This window comes from Heterodontus francisci, chromosome 23 (assembly GCF_036365525.1).
Source record: "Heterodontus francisci isolate sHetFra1 chromosome 23, sHetFra1.hap1, whole genome shotgun sequence".
Classification (NCBI taxonomy): domain Eukaryota; kingdom Metazoa; phylum Chordata; class Chondrichthyes; order Heterodontiformes; family Heterodontidae; genus Heterodontus; species Heterodontus francisci.
The window spans coordinates 59,623,870-59,642,208 of NC_090393.1; the positions used below are offsets into that span (position 1 = coordinate 59,623,870).

At 43.4% G+C, this 18,339-nt stretch overlaps 1 protein-coding gene across 11 annotated transcripts in view; it reads left to right on the forward strand.

Annotated features, from left to right (window-relative positions):
• The window catches only part of depdc5 (DEP domain containing 5, GATOR1 subcomplex subunit), a 231,917-nt gene that overhangs the window by 70,706 nt on the left and 142,872 nt on the right, over positions 1-18,339 (forward strand). For all 11 annotated transcript variants that reach the window (XR_010977295.1, XM_068055365.1, XM_068055368.1 and 8 more), the window contains 4 exons: positions 4,952-5,013; positions 15,816-15,889; positions 16,846-16,915; positions 17,784-17,820. Coding sequence is in view for 10 of the 11 variants with exons in the window: in XM_068055365.1 (XP_067911466.1) it covers positions 4,952-5,013; positions 15,816-15,889; positions 16,846-16,915; positions 17,784-17,820 (243 nt within the window). In the remaining variant the exon portion in view is untranslated. The remainder of the gene's footprint in view (positions 1-4,951; positions 5,014-15,815; positions 15,890-16,845; positions 16,916-17,783; positions 17,821-18,339) is intronic.

Consider the following 18,339-nt stretch of genomic DNA (forward strand, 5'->3'; position numbering starts at 1 on the left):
TCAGCTGGGTGGGACTGCTCTCACTTGGTTCCTCTCTCCTTTATCCAGTCGTAGCGAATGGCTTCTCTTCCCGTTCACACACCTTTCCTTCTGCTGACCCCAAGGTTCTATCCTTGGCCCCCTCCTATTTCTCATCTACATGCTGCCCCTCGGCAACATCATCCAAAAACACAATGTCAGTTTCACCCGCAAATTGACAACATCCAGCTCTGCCTCACCACCACCCCTCTCGACCCCTCCACTGTCTCTAAGTTGCCATACTACTTATTCAACATCCGAAACTGGATGAGCAGAAGTTTCATCCAATTAAATATTGGGAAGACTGAAGCCATTGTCTTAGGTCCCCACCACAAACTCCACTCCATTGCCACCGGCTCCATCCCTCTCTCTGACAACTGTCTGAGGCTGAACCAGACTGTTGCAACCTTGGTGTCATATTTGACCCCGAGATGAGCTTTCAACACACATCCACACTATCACTAAGACAGCCTATTTCCAGCTCCGTAGCATCGCCCGTCTCCGCCCCGCCTCAGCTTTTCTGCTGCTGAAAACCTCATCTGTTCCTTTGTTACCTCCAGACTTGACTATTTTAATGAACTCCTGGCTGGCCTCCCACATTCTAATCTCCATAAACTTGAGGTCATCCAAAACTGCTGCCCATGGCCTAACTCGCACCACATGACCTTCACCTATCACCCCGGTGCTTGTTGACCTACACTGGCTCCTGGTTAAGCAACACCCCGACTTTAAAATTCTCATCTTTGTTTTCATATCCCTCCATGACCTGACCCCTTTCTATCTCTATAATCTCCTGCAGCTCTGCAACCCTCCAAGATCTGTGCCCTTCTCTAATTCTGGCTCCTTGAGCATCCCGATTTTAATTGCCCCACCATTGGTGGCCATGTCTTCAGCTGCCTACGCCCTAAGCTCTGGAATTCCCTCCCTCAACCTCTCTGCCTCTCCACCTCACTTTCCTCCTTTAAGACATTCCTTAAAATCTACCTTTTTGACTAAGCTTTTGATCATCTGCCCTAATATCTCCTTATGTGACTTGGTGTCATATTTTGTTTTATAATGCCTCTATGATGTTCCTTGGGACATTTTATTATGTTAAAGGTACTATATAAATACAAGTTGCTACAGATACCAGTAACCACAACCCCAATTCCCCATTGTCCAACAGTCCCACACTCCTGATGTTCCTCTGTCACTGACCATCACATTGTCACCTTGGCCATAAAGCCACAAAAATAAAAGCAACCACAAAATAAACATTCCAAACCAAGTTTGTAAATCAACCCATCCAATATTGAATGCCAGTGTAAACAAATCACTCTTGTGCATTCATTCCCTTAGTGCCTGTATTTCGTGTTCCCTTTGCCTTTCCTAGTGCTCCTACGCAGTGCTATCCCAGTGATTGCAGCATGGCTGGTGGAAGACTTCAGTCTTTGACTGAGGCAGACTGCAGATGGCCGTAGAGGACGACCTTGAACAACTCTGGTCTGAGAGAGCCTGGCTTCAAACAGCATCATTTCAGCATGGGCAGCAGCAGTTTGGGCTGGTTGGCTGACGGGCAACAGCATGACACGAATGCTGCCACTTTGAGAGAGAACAGCAGGTTTGTACTCCATGGAGTCACTGCCACTCCTATGGGGCAGCACCTCAGCAATCCTAATAATCTGTTGGAGGACAGACTGATGAACTGCTGTGACACCCTGCAAGCCCCTTTGAACACTGGTATCCTCAGCTAAGCATATCTCAGACTTCTGGTGGAAGCTGTCTGTGCTACAGTGGAAACTGAGATATTGGCTATCAGATGCTGCATCACAGTTGGGTTCACAAGGGTGCTAATAGAGTTGGCCATCACTTGCAGGCTGGAAAGAATGGGTTCCAAGCTTTGCACAATGCCCTGTGCTAAGTTGGTGCTGGACTCCTCTATGGTTCTTGATATTGAATGTGGGCTTTCGGTCAGGCTTCCCAATGCACCAAGCATTTTATTGTGCATACCCATAAGATTTTAAGAAGTAGGAGCAGGAGTAGGCCATTTGGCCTCGCAAACCTGCTCGCCATTCAATGAAATCATGGCTGTTCTGATTGTAGCTTTAACTCTACTTACCTGCCTGCCCCCATAACCCTTGACTCCCATTTTGATCAAAAATCTGTCTAACTCATCCTTGAATATATTCAATGACCCAGCCTCCACTGCCCCCTGGGGAAGAGAATTCCAAAGATTAATGACTGTCTGAGAAGAAATTCCTCCTCATCTCTGTCTTAACAGGAGACCCTTTATTTTGAAACTGTACCCCCTAGACCTAGATTCTCCCACGAGGGAAACATCCTCTCAGTATCTACCCTGTCAAGCCCCTCAGAACCTTATATGTTTCAATAAGATCACCTCTCATTCTTCTAAACTTCAATGAATACAGGCCCAACCTGCACAGCCTTTCCTCATAAGACAACCCCTTCATCCTAGGAATCAACCCAGTGAACCTTCTCTGAACTGCTTTCAATGCAAATATATCCCTCTTTAAGTAAAATTGTACACAGGTGCGGTCTCACCAATGCCCTGTACAGCTGTAGCAAGGCTTCCCTACTTTTATACTCCATCCCTCTTGCACTAAACGCCAACATTCCATTTGCCTTTGGAATTACTTGTTGAATCTGCATGCTAATTTTTTGTGATTTATGTACAAGGACACCCAGATCCCTCCGTACCGCAGTGATCTGCAGTCTCTCTCCATTTAAATAATATTCTGCTTTTCTGTTCTTCCTGCCAAAGTGGCCAACCTCACATTTTCCCACATTATACTTCCATCTGCCAAATTTTTGCCCTCTCACTTAACCTATCCATATCTCTTTGGAGACCCTTTGTGTCCACCTCACAACTTTCTTTCCTACTTGTCTTTGTATCATCTGCAAATTTGGCTACAATATGCTTGGTCCCTTTTATCCAAGTCATTAATATAGATCATAAATAGCTGAGGATACAGAACTGATCCCTGTGGCACTACACTACTTACAGTTTGCCAACCTGAAAATGCCTAATTTATCCCGACTCTCTGTTTCCTGTTAGTTAGCCAATCCTCTATTCTTCCTGTCGCCTGCCCCATCAGAATCCTCATTTGAGTTGTCTGCAGCAGAACTTGAGTGTAACCTTGCTCCCTAGCGAGCTGGCACCTGAGCTATCCTTGCACCTTGCCCTGGTTGCAGGTCATTCGTGCTGGTGTAGATTCTGCCTCTGTGCTATACTGATTTACGCGCAGTGTCAGTATCTAAGCTGGTGGCTGCGAGTGTGAGATCAAGTGACAAAGTGTCTTCATCAGCACTTAGTATTCTTGCTCTTCCTCCATTCCCTGGCCAGGTTGCGCTAGTGTATCTGAAAGGAGAAAGGTCGAAGGGTACGTTTATGGTGAGGAAGGTGGGGGAAACGTAGTGGTGCACATTTACACTATTTGCAGCTTGTAAATCAGAAGTGACTGAAGGATGTGAAGGGAGTGGGATGTGAGAAGGAGAATTGGTTATGAGGGTATTGTCATCTTCAGTTGCTGCAGCTCCACTGCAAGGCATTATCTGAGCAATTGCTGTTTCAATAGTGGTGAGCAATGTCTCCTCCATGGTGATTAGGACATGCTGGCATGCCTGTTCCCCCTCTGGTTAGCTCCTGCTGCCTCCAGTCTGCACCACCTTATCCTGCAGGAAAGAGCGAAGTGTGGCATTGCACCACACTCAATGTGTTTGAATGATGTGGCTGCCATAGTTGGATAGCTGGCAGTGTGTGCAAGCTGTGAGATGTGGGTGTGAGGCTTGCAGCAGTGTTAAGTGCATGAGTGTGCAGAGGAGCATGTGAATGTTGGGTATGAATCCTGATTGATAGATAGCTGGTAGGTGATGGGGGTGTGGTGCATTGAGCAGTGACTGAGGCTGGTGGTGCAGCTGGTCGGATATGGCATTTGATGATGCAGTCACTGACCTTGACCACTTGTGTGAGGTCATTGAACTTTTTGAGGCACTATGTGCAGGTCCTCAGGCTAGTCTCTTGTCAGTGACCTCCACGACTATCTGCTCTCACTGCCTTTTGAGCATGTGTCTGGAGGGCCTGCTAGCCCCCTGCAGATATAGGACATCACTCCTACTTTACACTTCCTCCACCAAGGTGTCCATTGCAGCATTGGAAAACCTTGGAGTTTGCGCCCTCCCAAGTTGCGCCAGGTCAGAGTCACTTCCTGCAGGACTTCGAACACCTCCAGCAGCCACAATGCACCTTCCCCTTAAGATGTGCAGGCCAGCTTTAAGTGGTATTAGGAAGTTACAATTTTGGGTCCTCTGCTGATGCGTCCAGCTAATGAACAGTGTGATTAACACTTGCTCCTTGCAGCAATCACCCTAATGAGCAGGCAGCGCGAAGTTGGCATGTTGCCTGCATTTTAATCAATGGGTGCACATTAGTCACGCATCATGAACCCTGTGGCTGTTTTCAAGGGCTATCCAATTTAGTTCCCTACATGTCTCCTCCAACGTTATTATATTGAGTTTTTCTGTTTAAAGGCTTTCTCTTTCCCTGTCCAATTATGGTCTCCAGAATCCCACCAATACTGTTCTCAACTGGCCTCCAGGTCAGCACAGCTAGTCCTTCCCTGTGAGGAAGCACTGGATTCTGCCAGTCAGCTGCCGAGGATAATGCTGTGTGTGTGTGTCTGAGATTGAAAGAAACTGAGATCGATTGGAGTGTGGTTGTAAAGAGCCATCCCACATTCCACTACTGCATGGCACAGTATGTTGATAATCTAGTCCCCTGTACCACCAGCTACCTCATTCATTTTGCCCCTCTATCAATGAGAAAGCACGAGGGCTCTGTTGGGCTAATAATGGAGAATCCTTGGTATCGTTTCCTTTTTTAATAAAAACTGTTTGTTCCCAATGACCGTTTTTAACACTTATTTCCTGTGCCTAGGTATTGGTGTTGACCTGGTGTGTATGGGTGAACAGCCCCTTCACGCTGTACCATTGTTTAAGGTAAGTGAAGCTGCTTGACTCTGCCGTGCCGCTCTGGGTACAGATTGATACCTATTTGAAGTGACGTATGTGAGAAAAACGGCTCGGAAACCTGTGAAGGTTTCAAATTTTGTATTAAGTTTTAAGACTGATCACACAGATTGTGTAGGAAAACAGCGGTTCACAATTTGAAAATATTCACTGACCCAATTTATAGATGAGAGCTATTGGTTTCTGTTTATGGAATAACCATGCGATTTGGGGGTGGGGTTGTCACTGGCGGTTGAGATTCTTTCCACTCTTCCTGGTAATTTTGCAAACCAATGCCCTAATGGATAGCTGGGCAAGCATTTGAAAACCACCCAGCACTTTTTGCTGGGAATGTGTGCAGATTTAGCAATTAACCTGCAGCAGGTTAGGTCCCTAAGCTGTGGCTCCTGTCAGTGTGCATCTGATTTCTGTGATTTGGTAAATGAGATGTGTCTTTACAGAGAAGACAGTGTGCACTTCATATCAGGCAAATGGAAAGTACTTATGTGGAGCATCCTAAGAATGTGTCAGATATGGAACAGGAGTTGCCCATTCAGCCCTACAAGCCAGTTCTGCCTTTCAGTTGGATCATGGCTGATCTTTATCAACTCCATATACTTGCCTTGGTTCTGTAACCCTGAATAGCCTTACCTAAAAATAGTAACATAGAAAATATGAGCAGGAATAGGCCATTCAGCCCTTCAGGCCTGCTCTGCCATTCAAAAAAAATCATGGCTGATCGTCTAATTCAGTACCCTGTTCCCGCTTTCACCCCATATCCCTTGATCCCTTTGGCATTAAGAAACATATCTATCTCCTTCTTGAATATATTTAATGACTTGGCCTCCACTGCCTTCTGCGGTAGAGAATTTCACAGGTCCACCACCCTCTGAGTGCAGAAATTTCTCCTCATCTTGATTCTAAATGGCATACCCCAAATCCTGAGACTGTGACCCCAGGTTCTGGACTCCCCAGCCACCAGGAACATCCTCCCTGCATCTAGCCTGTCTAGTCCTGTTAGAATTTTATAGGACAAAGCTTGATTGGCACCCCATCCACTACCTTCAACATTCACTACCGACACACAGTGGCAGCAGTGTGTACCATATACTTGATGCACTGCAGCAACTCACCAAGACTCCTTCAACAGCACCTTCCAAACCCACAACTTCTGCCACCTAGAAGGACAAAGGCAGCAGATGCATGGCAACACCACTACTTGCAAGTTCCCTTCCAAGCCACACACCATCCGAACTTGGAACTATATCGCATTTCCTTCACTGCTTCTGTGTCAAGATCCTGGAACTCCCTTTCTAACAGCACTGTGGGTGTATCTATACCCAAAGGACTGCAGCGGTTTAAGAAGGCAGTTCACCACCATCTTCTCAAAGGCAATCGGGGATGGGCAATAAATGCTGGCCTAGCCAGCGACGCCCACATCCCATGAACGAATAAAAAAAAAAGACTTGGATAGATTAGGTGGAACATTAGATGGAATGGAGCATGAGGATGTTAGTTTGATTCAGCCACTCTCTTGAATTCTCTGTCTTGAGCAGTTTTGATGTTGAGAGGAATGGTGGAGAGCAACATCCTCACAGTCAGAGGGATAGGTGGAGAGTCACCTCTGGGAATCCTCCAGCATATCTCTTGGAAGATCTGGGAGCAGTACACAAATAATTAACAAGTTCCTACATTTATATAATTAGCCAAGACTTAATTTGCAAGAGGCAATTTGGACAAGATGTAACTGATGTATTTTAGACTGAGATAGCATTCTGATAAAGTTCCTGTGAATCGCCTCGGGACATTTTAATACGTGAAAGGTGCTATATAAATGCAAGCTGTGGTTGTTGAATGTTAGGTGGATACAGTTGTCCCTTTTTTAATTTTGCATATTTTGAACTAAAGAGAAAAGCATTTTCTCCTGCCAACTATACATAATAACAAAGTCAGCATGAAAGCTACTTAACCAGAATTTCACAGGCAATTATATTGGTATGTTATCTGTTTGCCAGATGCTGCATAAGGTATTTTTCAGATCCGCAAAAGCCCATAAATCTAATCTGTGTTTTTGGATGTGATGTGTGTTTACAGTAACTATTGCCTTTCACTGAACAAACACCGTGGATCAAAATCCTTTTGTAGTATCTCCATCCTGAAGGCATGTCGATACTAGATTGGTATTAATGACATGGAAATTCATTTATTTTCTGAGCTTCTTGCAGAATGGTACATAGTTGATGCTCTCGCAAATCTAGTACTCGATCACAAATGGATACTTGAACGACTCTAAAGCTTCCTGTCAGTATAGCTGATTAAGGCAGTGAGTAGCCAAGCCTATCACACCATATTATGTGCTGAGTCAATTGATCTCAGCTGAGGCAGTGAAACGATTACTACAGTTGGTTCGAGTGTCCCCAGATTAGGGAGGAGAAAGTTGACCAGGAATTCCACTTCTGATGACTATCCACTGATGTCTGCTCAACTCCCTTGCTATCCAGTTAGGACAGGATTGAACTTGATATCACTTGACCAAGTAGCCTGCCAACAGTAACCAACAACATTTACATTTATATAGTACATTCAATGTAGCAAAAGCATTATCAGACAAAAAATTGACACCGAGCCAAAGAAGGAGACTTTGGACAGGTGACTGAAAGCTTGGCAAAAAGGGTTTTAAGCGGGAGAGAGAAACTGAGAGATTTGCCATGCATCTGCTGCCCTTGTCCTTCTAGGTGGCAGAGGTTGTGGGTTTGGAAGATGCTGTTGAAGGAGCCTTGGTGAGTTGCTGCCGTGCATCTTGTATATGGTACACACTGCTGCCACTGTGCATCGGTGGTGAAGGGAGTGAATGTTGAAGGTGGTGGATGGGATATCAATCAAGCTTTGTCCTGGATGGTGTTGAGCTTCTTAAGTATTGTTGGAGCTGCAGTAATCCAGGCAAGTGGAGAGTATTCTATCACACTCCTAACTTGTGCCTTGTAGATGGTGGACAGGCATTGGGGAGACAGGAGATGAGCTACTGCAGAATTCTCAGCCCCTGACTTGCTCTTGTAGCTACAGTATTTATGTGGCTGCTCCAGTTCAGGTTCTGGCCAATGGTAACCTCCAGGATGTTGATAGTGCGGGATTCAGTAATGGTAATGCCATTGAACATTAAGGGGAGATGGTTAGATTCTCTCTCGTTGGAAATGGGCATTGGCTGGTACTTGTTTGGCGCAAATGTTACTTGCCACTTATCGGCCCAAGCCTGGACATTGTCCAGGTCTTGCTGCATCTGGACATGGGCTGCTTCAGTATCTGAGGAGTCACGAATGGTGCTGAACATTGTACAATCATCAGCGAATGTCCCCACTTTTATGATGGAGAGAAGGTAATTGATGAAGCAGCTGAAGAGGGTTAGGCCTAGGACACTACCCTGAGGAACTCCTGCAGTGATGTCCTGGGACTGAGATGTTTGACCTCCAACAACCACAACTTAGGGCCTAGGCAGCTGAAGTCACGGCTGCCAATGGATGGGCAAAGGAAATTGGGGATGCCCAAGAGGCCAGAATTGGAGGAGCGCTGAGATCTTGAAGGGTTGTAGGGCTGGAGGAGGCGACAGAGATTGTGGGGGGTGGGGTGGCGGGATGGTGTGAGATCAATTTGAAAGTGATAAATATTTTAAATTCGAGGCCTTGGTGGACTGGGAGCCAGTATAGGTTGGAAACATCTGGCCTCACAGGTAAGAAAGGCCACTTTGGATCTGGAGGGTGCTGTCTGTCTGTTGAATTGTATTGGAGCAAGGAGTTGTGTCTTCAGGAGAGAAGGAGGTGATGGGAAAAGATTGCCAGAAAACATTATACTTCTTTCCTTGCTGCCTCTTGCAAAACCAAATCTGTCGTCTTAAAATTTCTTAATTCTTAAAATTTCTTGGAGAGAAATTCACTGTTCTGCTTGATTGGCTGTCTTCCACCCCCATCCCGTTTATACTTTCTGCCATCCTTCCGATGGGACAGAATGTTGCTGGGGCACCTTTCCATGGATGCTGGCAATCCTTCAGTACTTACCTAAGTGGCCTTTCTTTGCGTGAGTTTTGCCTGTGAGATTAGCGATTAATGGATTGGTGTGCACTGCAGTCAGGCCTGTTCGCACTTATTCACTCTGCAGCAGGATTTTAAAATTTAATTCACAGTGCTGCACTTTGAACAGTATAACACCGTTTGAAGGCTTAGATGCTGCCCTTTTAAATTTTCATAGAATCACAGATTTGTTACAGGCAGAAGGAGGCCATTTGTCCCATCGTGTCTACACCAGCTCTATGAATGAGCATATAACCTAGTGCCACTCCCCTGCCTTCTCCCCGTAACCCTGCACATTCTTCCTTTCCAGATAACAGTCTAATTCCCTTTTGACTGCTTCAATTGAACCTGCCTCCACCACGCTGTCAGGCAGTGCATTCCAGACCTTAACCATTCACTGCGTGAAAATGTTTTTCCTCATTGTTTTGCTTCTTTTACCAAATACTTTAAATCTGTGCCCTCTTGTTCTCGATCCTTTCACGAGTGGCAACAGTTTCTCCCTATCTACTCTGAAGAGACCCCTCATGATTTTGAATACCTCTACCAAATTACCTCTCAGCCTTCTCTTCAAGGAAAACAAACCCAACTTCTCCAATCTATCTTCATAACTGATGTTCCACATCCCTGGAACCATTCTCGTGAATTGATTCTGCACTCTCTCCAATGCCTTCACATCCTTCCTAAAGTGCGGCGTCCCTTTCTGTAATGAAACCTAATTGAACCTTGTAGCAATTCAAGTCTTAACCATCCTTACCACTTCTCTTTTGGCTACCTCATTACCACTGTCTGCATTTGAAGATAGAATGCCCAATCCAAATGTGGCATCACCAATGATCCATTTAAGGTGAGTGTAACATTGTTTGCCTTGCAGGGACACTGCCTCTCTCTCCTCTGGTTTCATCCTAGTACTCAGTTAATCCCATTGATGACAGTACTCCATTGATTGGAGAGTTGGTGTGTGCTTATTGTGTGATCATTAGCATTATTTAATGTTTTATTATCTTGCATTTGTATATATTAAAATCCACCTGTCATTTCTGGTATAGGTGAGATCACAGACACGTGTTGGAGATTGTTCATACCAAGTCAAAGTATATTGCAGCTCTGGTGCATTTGACTACTATACTGTCCTATATTTTTATGTGCAGGGAATGGTGTTCTTGCTTTCAGCCATATTGGCAATTAGCAGAGGAATGAGCTCGGGTCTCCACTCTTGCCCTTATTGTTTGTCAGCCTCACAGTCTAGTGCAGGTTACAGGCATACTTCATCAACTGCACCAGATGTACAAACAAACGCATCCATCCCCATGCAGAAACTGTAGTTTGTAGGAACTTTGCTTGAATTTGAGTGGCTTTTTTGTGTAAATTCCCTTTAAGAGAATGCTGAGTGATTTGCAGGGTCCTTTACACTTTATTTGAACAGTGTGGCAGGTATCGATGCCTAAAGCACAGCAATGTCTTTTTAAACCATGCAGTAAAGCTGTATTTTATCTTCTGTTTACCAGTACGATCCCATTAAGAATTTTATTAGACTCATTAAAATTTATGTCCTTTATAGCCATATAGCAGGAAAATTACCTAGTGTCCAAGTATAAGATGGAGTAAGGAACCTACTGATTCGGAGATGTAGCTGCAACCATTAGTTGCAGAGAGTTTTTTTTTTAAGAGGAGCCCATTTAATATAGTGAAAGACAAGTTATAGTCTTGAGCACCCTACTCAGAAGATTACACTTCAACATTAGTGTGAAATAATAACCTTAAATAATGAGGATTTTCATGGTGGGGTAGTTTATTGACGTGTAACTAGTATATAAAGAAACAGAAAAAAACAGCTAGCTCCAAACTTCCAAAAATGCATTACTCTCTCATACATCTTGCACTCCCATTTGAATTTGCTGATGTATCCACTTGCACTACCTCCCCAGCAGTCTGTTTCATGTAATAAACTTGGAAAATGCTGGGAACACTCAGGTCAGGCAACATCTGTGGAAAGTGAAAGAGTTGATGTCTTAGGTCGATGACCTCTCATCAAAACTCACGACGTATGATCTTTTGAGTAGGGTGCTCAGAGTGTAATCCGCCATTCACTGGATTAAGTGGGTTCCTCTTAAATTCATTGTAACTAATGGCTGCCAACCTTCACTCCATCTTGTATTTGGATTCCAGATCATTTTCATGCCTTCTGGCTATCAGGACACAGTCTGTTTGATATGTTTATTACCCTCATTAAATCTGAATTGTTTGTTTACCTGCCATGTGCTGACAAACAAAGAATAACTTGCATTTATATTGTGCTTTTCAGTTCCAAAGTCCCATTTTATAATGCTGTTGAAGGCTGCTGAGTGTAAATTGCCAACATTCATTGCCCGTCCCTAATTGCCCTCAAGAAGGTGATGGTGAGCTGACTTCTTGAACTGCTGCAGTTCATGCACTAGGTACACCCACAGTGCTGTTAGGAAGGGAGTTCCAGGATTTTGACCCAGTGATAAGTGAAGGAACAGCAATATCTTTCCAAGTCAGGGTGGTGTGTGGCTTGGAGGGGAACTTGCAGGTGGTGGTGTTCCCATGCATATGCTGCCTTTGTCCTTCCAGAGAATAGAGGTTGTGTGTTTGGAAGGTGCCGTTGAGTTGCTGCAGTGCATCTTGTAGATGGTACACACTGCAGCCATGTTGTGCTGATGGTGGAGGGAGTGAATGTTTAAGGTGGTGGATGGGGTGCTGATCAAGTGGACTACTTTGATTTGGAGGAAAGTATAGGTGGTCTGATTAGCAAGTTTGCAGACGACACTAAGATTGGTGGAGTAGCAGATAGTGAAGGGGACTGTCAGAGAATACTGCAGAATATAGATAGATTGGAGAGTTGGGCAGAGAAATGGCAGATGGAGTTCAATCAGGGCAAATGCGAGGTGATGCATTTTGGCAGATCCAATTCAAGAGTGAACTATACAGTAAATGGAAAAGTCCTGGGGAAAATTGATGTACAGAGAGATTTGGGTGTTCAGGTCCATTGTTCCCTGAAGGTGGCAACGCAGGTCAGTAGAGTGGTCAATAAGGCATACGGCATGCTTTCCTTCATCGGACGGGGTATTGAGTACAAGAGTTGGCAGGTCATGTTACAGTTGTGGTCGCCACATTACCAAAAGGATGTGGATGCTTTGGAGAGGTGCAGAGGAGGTTCACCAGTATGTTGCCTGGTATGGAGGGCGCTAGCAATGAAGAGAGGTTGAGTAGATTAGGATTATTTTCATTAGAAAGACAAAGGTTGAGGGGGGACCTGATTGAGGTGTACAAGATCATGAGAGGTATAGACAGGTTGGATAGCAAGAAGCTTTTTCCCAGAGTGGGGGATTCAATTACTAGGGGACACGAGTTCAAAGTGAAAGGGGAAAAGTTTAGGGGGGATATGCGTGGAAAGTTCTTTACGCAGAGGGTGGTGGGTGCCTGGAACGCGTTGCCAGCGGAGGTGGTAGACGCGGGCACGATAGCGTCTTTTAAGATGTACCTAGACAGATACATGAATGGGCAGGAAGTAAAGAGATACATACCCTTAGAAAATAGGCGACAGGTTTAGATAGAGGATCTGGATTGGCGTAGGCTTGGAGGGCCGAAGGGCCTGTTCCTGTGCTGTAATTTTCTTTGTTCTTACTTCGTCTTGAATAGTATTTAGCTTCTTGAGTATTGTTAGAGCTGCACTTATCTAAGTGGAGACTATTCTGTCACACTCCTGACCTGTGCCTTGTAGGTGGTGGATAAGCTTTGGGAAGTCAGGAGGTGAGATGTTCCCTGCAGAATACCCATCCTCTGACCTGCATTGTAGCCACAGTATTTATTTGGCTGCTCCAGTTAAGTTTCTGGTCAATGATTGCCCCCAGTTCTGGCAGTTTTCTCTGTGTATCTCCTTTACTTCCTGCAGTTCTTTGCTGAGCCTTTTGCCCAACAAAAAGCTTTCTTCATGACGAAACATTTTAATTCTATTTGTCTTCTGGAAGCATGTGAACCTTTTTAGAGGTATGGATAAAGCCATGCAGTTTTTGGATGATGAAAGCAAAGTCAAACTGGGTCTGACATCAAACCCCTGTAGTGAGTGAATTCCCTCAGCGCATTGAACCATTTCCTCTTGTTCAGAAAATTGGTAGATAAATCCGTATAAAAAGACATTTCTTGACCTTGTTCCCTATTCCACAAAGTTTTAGTGATGCTCAGGTTCCTATGTTCAGGGCTTGAGTTCCGTGTGCCCTTTCCTTAATGATCTTGGGATTCAATTATTGGAACTCAATCCATTTTTTTTTGTTTTGTTTTTGTTTTTGTTACAATCACATTAAGTCACAGGCTTTCTGCTCTTCAGTAAATTGGAAAAAGTAAAGATTATTTTGTCTGCTCATGTTACTGAGATGATCCAGCTTTTCCAAATCTGGAATTCACCTTTCATGCATTTTGTGTACACCTTGTGCTTTGTAGCCTCCACTCCTCTCGCTGCAGTGTTAATACTCTCTCCAATTGATTTGACGCCATTAGTCATTCTGGCTTTACGTGCTTTTGTTCATTCTTGCTAATCCCGCAGACTCAACGTCCTCATTTCACACTGATTACCAGCTGTCTCTCTAATTTCTCTGAGCTTCCTAAGGTGCTTTTACATTGATGGTGTGCAGCTGCCAGCAGGAACGGCTGCCCTCCCATCTGACGATGTAAAGTTACCAAACTCCACACCGTCAACTGCCAGGACTAAACTCTTCATTTATTTCAAGAGCAACTATTGGAGGTACTGGAAGTACCCCTTTTTTCCTGTGCGACATCAAGTGGACCTCCCAATCATTGGGCACACTGATAAAGCAATTGGGAGGGGGCTGGGGAAGCAGTGGCAGAGAATGTGGGCCCCCATCCCATCCACTACTGGGACCAATATTAATGTGCCTTTAGCGGAGATCCTATTGAGCTCACGTGTGAGCCATCTTGTCTGTGATTTTTGTGTATATTTTCCTTATCTTGCTGGTAATATGATATCCTTAGTGCTATCTCAGTGGTGGCTGTTACTGCCATATATTAAAACACGAAGATCATAGTGGTTTGTGTGGAGCGTAAACGGTAGCACAGAGCAGCTGGGCTGAATGGTCTTTTTCAAAGCTGTCGACTCGATTTTAATTGTTTTTGAATATTAGGATCATCTTTGGGTTGTGGCTTCCACTGTCTTTTGTATCATTTATCCTCAGTCATGTTTTCTTCATTTTCTCTATTGATGAACCTACCCATTAGGAGGAGAGGTTCTCTACCCAACTTCTCACCGTTATATTTGTTCAGTCAGTAGTTTATTGAAGTTACCGTACTGGATTGAAATTTCCTTTGCTGAAAAGATGAACTACAAACTATTGAGGGAATTCAGCCAGTCCAGAATCGGCTGTTCTACCAGTCCCCTTGCTAACAGCATCAACAGGGCTGATTGGCAATGTTGGTGTCTTCTCAGCAAGATTTTCAGTGATAGAAATACAAGTTATGTTGTTTTCATCAATGCTTTTGGATTAATTAAGTTTCCATTTAATAATGATGTAACTAAACCGATAGATTTGCATAATCTCATTCAGCTATGGCACCTGTATTCATGTAGGCCTGGTATGTTACACGCGGTGAGTTATTACCCCTGATGGCTCAGAGTCGATACTGACTCATAACAACTACACTCATTTTAATTAGTTTCCAAAGCTGAATCACAGTACACTTTAAAATATTGGAATAAAGTAGCAAAAATCAAAATTTCCTGTGGGCATGTCCATAGATGGCCCACCCTTAAGAAATAAATTTTGCTCCAGCAGAGTTCAGTTCCTCCCTTCAAAAAAAATTCTAAATTCGCCATGAACGTCAATGCACTTGAATATTTTCTCCTGTTCTACATCTGATAGAATAGCAGGTACAGCTGCGGCTGAAGTCACGGTAAGTCCATTCCTAGTGCACTCCCATTGTCACTCTTACTTTTCACGTGAGGCTATTGCATTTCAGTTTTGACAGGAACGCAAACTGAAACGCACTCCTGAAATCCACCACAATAAAAAGAAATTTGATTGATTACCGTGAAGCGGAGGCCTTAATCATGTGCCTTTATTCACCGCTGTTTTTCAGTTATACCTTGTTTTTTATGGTTGTTAGCTTTTTGAAGCTGTTCGCTGATGTTTTAAATTCTCTATGTCAGCAGATATGCATATAAAATGCGACAGTATTTATATTGTGCAAAATTCATGAAATTTTATTTTCACTGCTGAATGTGTCTGACTGCTGAAGAATCAGGTTAACCTTTATGCAGTTTGGACCAGTTTGTTATTAATTGCTTTATGCCTATTCCCTTAAGTTTGAAAATCAATGTCAACCAGTCAAATATTTGTGATTTTAATTGTATGGTTATGGAATGCTTGATAATTAATAACAAAGAAGCAGGCCTCTGAAGCCATGGTGAGGTCCTCATGCAAATTGAGCTTTATAGTCAGGACCAAGTGAATGTGAAGTGTTGCAGAGGCACGCTGGATCTCAGTCTCATATGTCCATCAGTGCTGTGTGTATGGATGTAGATTCTGCATGATCATCTTTTTTGCTTGTAAAACCAGCATTCCACACAGTCCTGTGGGTTTCCCGTCTGGCGAGTTAGGTTTAAATTGCCCTTAGTATTTGAAAAATCCTTGTACTTTCTATAAGAATATCATGGTGTCTGATTGGTGTGAAATGTTTCAACTTTTCCTCTCTTTTTAACAGTTACACAATCGAAGTATCCCTGGAGATTCTCGTCTGGGTGATGATTACAACATTCCCCACTGGATAAACCACAGGTTGGTAATTATTGCGATAGTTTCCTCAATCAGATGTGACTGAAGCTGTAGGTTTGGTAGTTGTTTACTACAAAGACCAACACTTTAAATGCCATGGCTCAGTGGCAGCGCTCTCGCCTCTGTCAGAAGGTCTGGGTTCAAGTTCCACTCCGGAGACGTGGGCATGTAATTCAGAGATGGGTAAGAAATGAGCAGTGACAAGGAAGAACCGACTTTAAAAGCGCAATGGAGTGAATCTCTGAGACTCTGCTTTTATATTAGTCTTGTTTTAATTTGAATTTGGGAGCACAGAACCTGAATCATTTCCATCTATTTACACTGCTAAATACTGGTCACCGGCAGACCTGTAGCTACGGATTTGTGAGTACTAGATTTAGAAGTATAAATGCTTGGAACTGCCTCACGGACGCTGGTGTCTTGGTATCTGAATTAAAATGTGGTCAGTATAAAAGCAACCAGGGAGCAACTGGGAACAAATGTATCAAAGCCACCCAGAGGGGGAATTGTATAAGAGTTACACAGAGGGGAAGGGAGAATGGAAGACAGTCAGAAAAGTAGATGGGGAAACAGAATGAATTAGAGAGTACGGTAAAAACAGGTACAAAAATAGAGACCTGATTTTTATTCTTTGTCTATGGACTACTCCCGGAAGAGATTAACTGATGTATATCTATAAGACGCATGGGCACAAGCACCCTAAATTCTTCTTCAAATATTTCGCTACATTCTCTGTCTCTACTGCTCTTTGTGTCACCGAAAGTGATAGCTGTTGCAATCTTTCCATCCTCCCATTTCTATGGATTGTTGTGCTGTAGAGAGCCACAATGTCAGAGATAGAGAGAGGGATAAGATCAGCTAAGAATTGGTAAACCAGTCAAAATTTCTGATTTTGTTTTTGGTGTTCTTAAATAGATCGTTAATGTTGGACTGACTTGATCTCATTGTTTTATTTGCAGCTTCTACGCCTCCAAGAGTCAGTTGTATTATAATAGTTTCACTCCTCGCATTAAACTTGCAGCAAGAAAGGTGAGTTGAGGTCTGGTTGAAGATGAACTACAGTAGACGTTTGAAAAATGATAGTTATTAGCTTCTGGTGCCTATTAAAATCTGCCATTATTCATCCAAAGTAATATGTGGCAGTTCTTGTATTAGCTGCCTGAATATATGATGCATAGCTTTTTTTCTACAATTATTTTCAATTTAATAACATAAAATTATATTAGAAAGCGATCAGGTAGAACCACCATTTAAGATAACCGTATGCCATATAAACTAGAAGGTCCTAGGTTCACTTCTGGGTCTAAACAGTGTTTAGCTGATCTGAGCAGCTGATTGCTAAGGGAAGAGAAAATTCAGCCAGTTTTCCTGACTGTTATTAAGCATTTCCTTGTGGAAAGTACACGTGGACACCCAGTAGGTGATTGAGTTTTAATCATAGTGGTCACTGCAGATGGGCCATTAGTGTAAAAGGGTAATTGTCCTGACAGTTTAATTTTTCAAAACATGAAGTCCTGGCTTTGGTTTATTCTATTCTAGTGTTTTGAAAAGGATTTATCTCATTTTGCATTCACTAGCCTTTATAAAATTTATTTACATGCTATTGAGTCAGTTAGCTTCCCGTTTACAGTTGTAATCTTCCCCAGCTTAACTGTCCAATCAATCCTCTCTGTTTGTCCTGGTCAACCCTCTAAAAGGAGCTTGTCCACCTGATCTTTTTTCATTTCCAAGAATGGCAGCTTATCTTTTGATCCTTTTTTTTGTAGAATACGTTTGCTAAATGTGAAATTCAATTTCCAGTATTTTATACAGCTCTTGGATTTAGATTTCTTGTATTGAGGTCATTTCACTAAAATCCGCCAACAGCCAATGTCTTACATCTGCTCTGTTTTTCTAGGCGCCAGCAGAGAAAGGCAAAAATAATAGAGATAACAGTAAGTGTTTGCATCGTCTCGTACTCTTCCATTGTCATGGAGACAGCAAGCCCTTTGTTGAAGTTGAATGTTGGACCCCAACGGTGATATATCTGTCAAAACTATAAATGTTGTACATTGAAGATTCATTGGCTCCCTGCGGGAGGACTTGCTGGTTCTGCTGTTTTTGGATCTCCTCCTGGTTTCTACCACTCAATAACCTGCAGCCTATTAAGTTAAGGGGGTATTGAGCAATGCTGCAATAATTCAGTAACAGCAGGAAAATTCAGCTTGGCAGTACCACCTATTGAGGCTAGAGTTGTCAACTCTGTTGGGTGCATGCCTGGAGGTTTCATCGCATTACCTACTGTCTGGAAGCTCCCTGCCCCCCCACACTCGACATTGGCCCATCCTCCAGACACAGTGCCTTTCCACTTCAATTGGAGAGGGAACAAACTCTGTTACTGAATTGGATAAATCTTGACTGTTAGTGATGTAGCCTTTATTTTTCCCCATGTCCAATATTTTTATCACTAATAA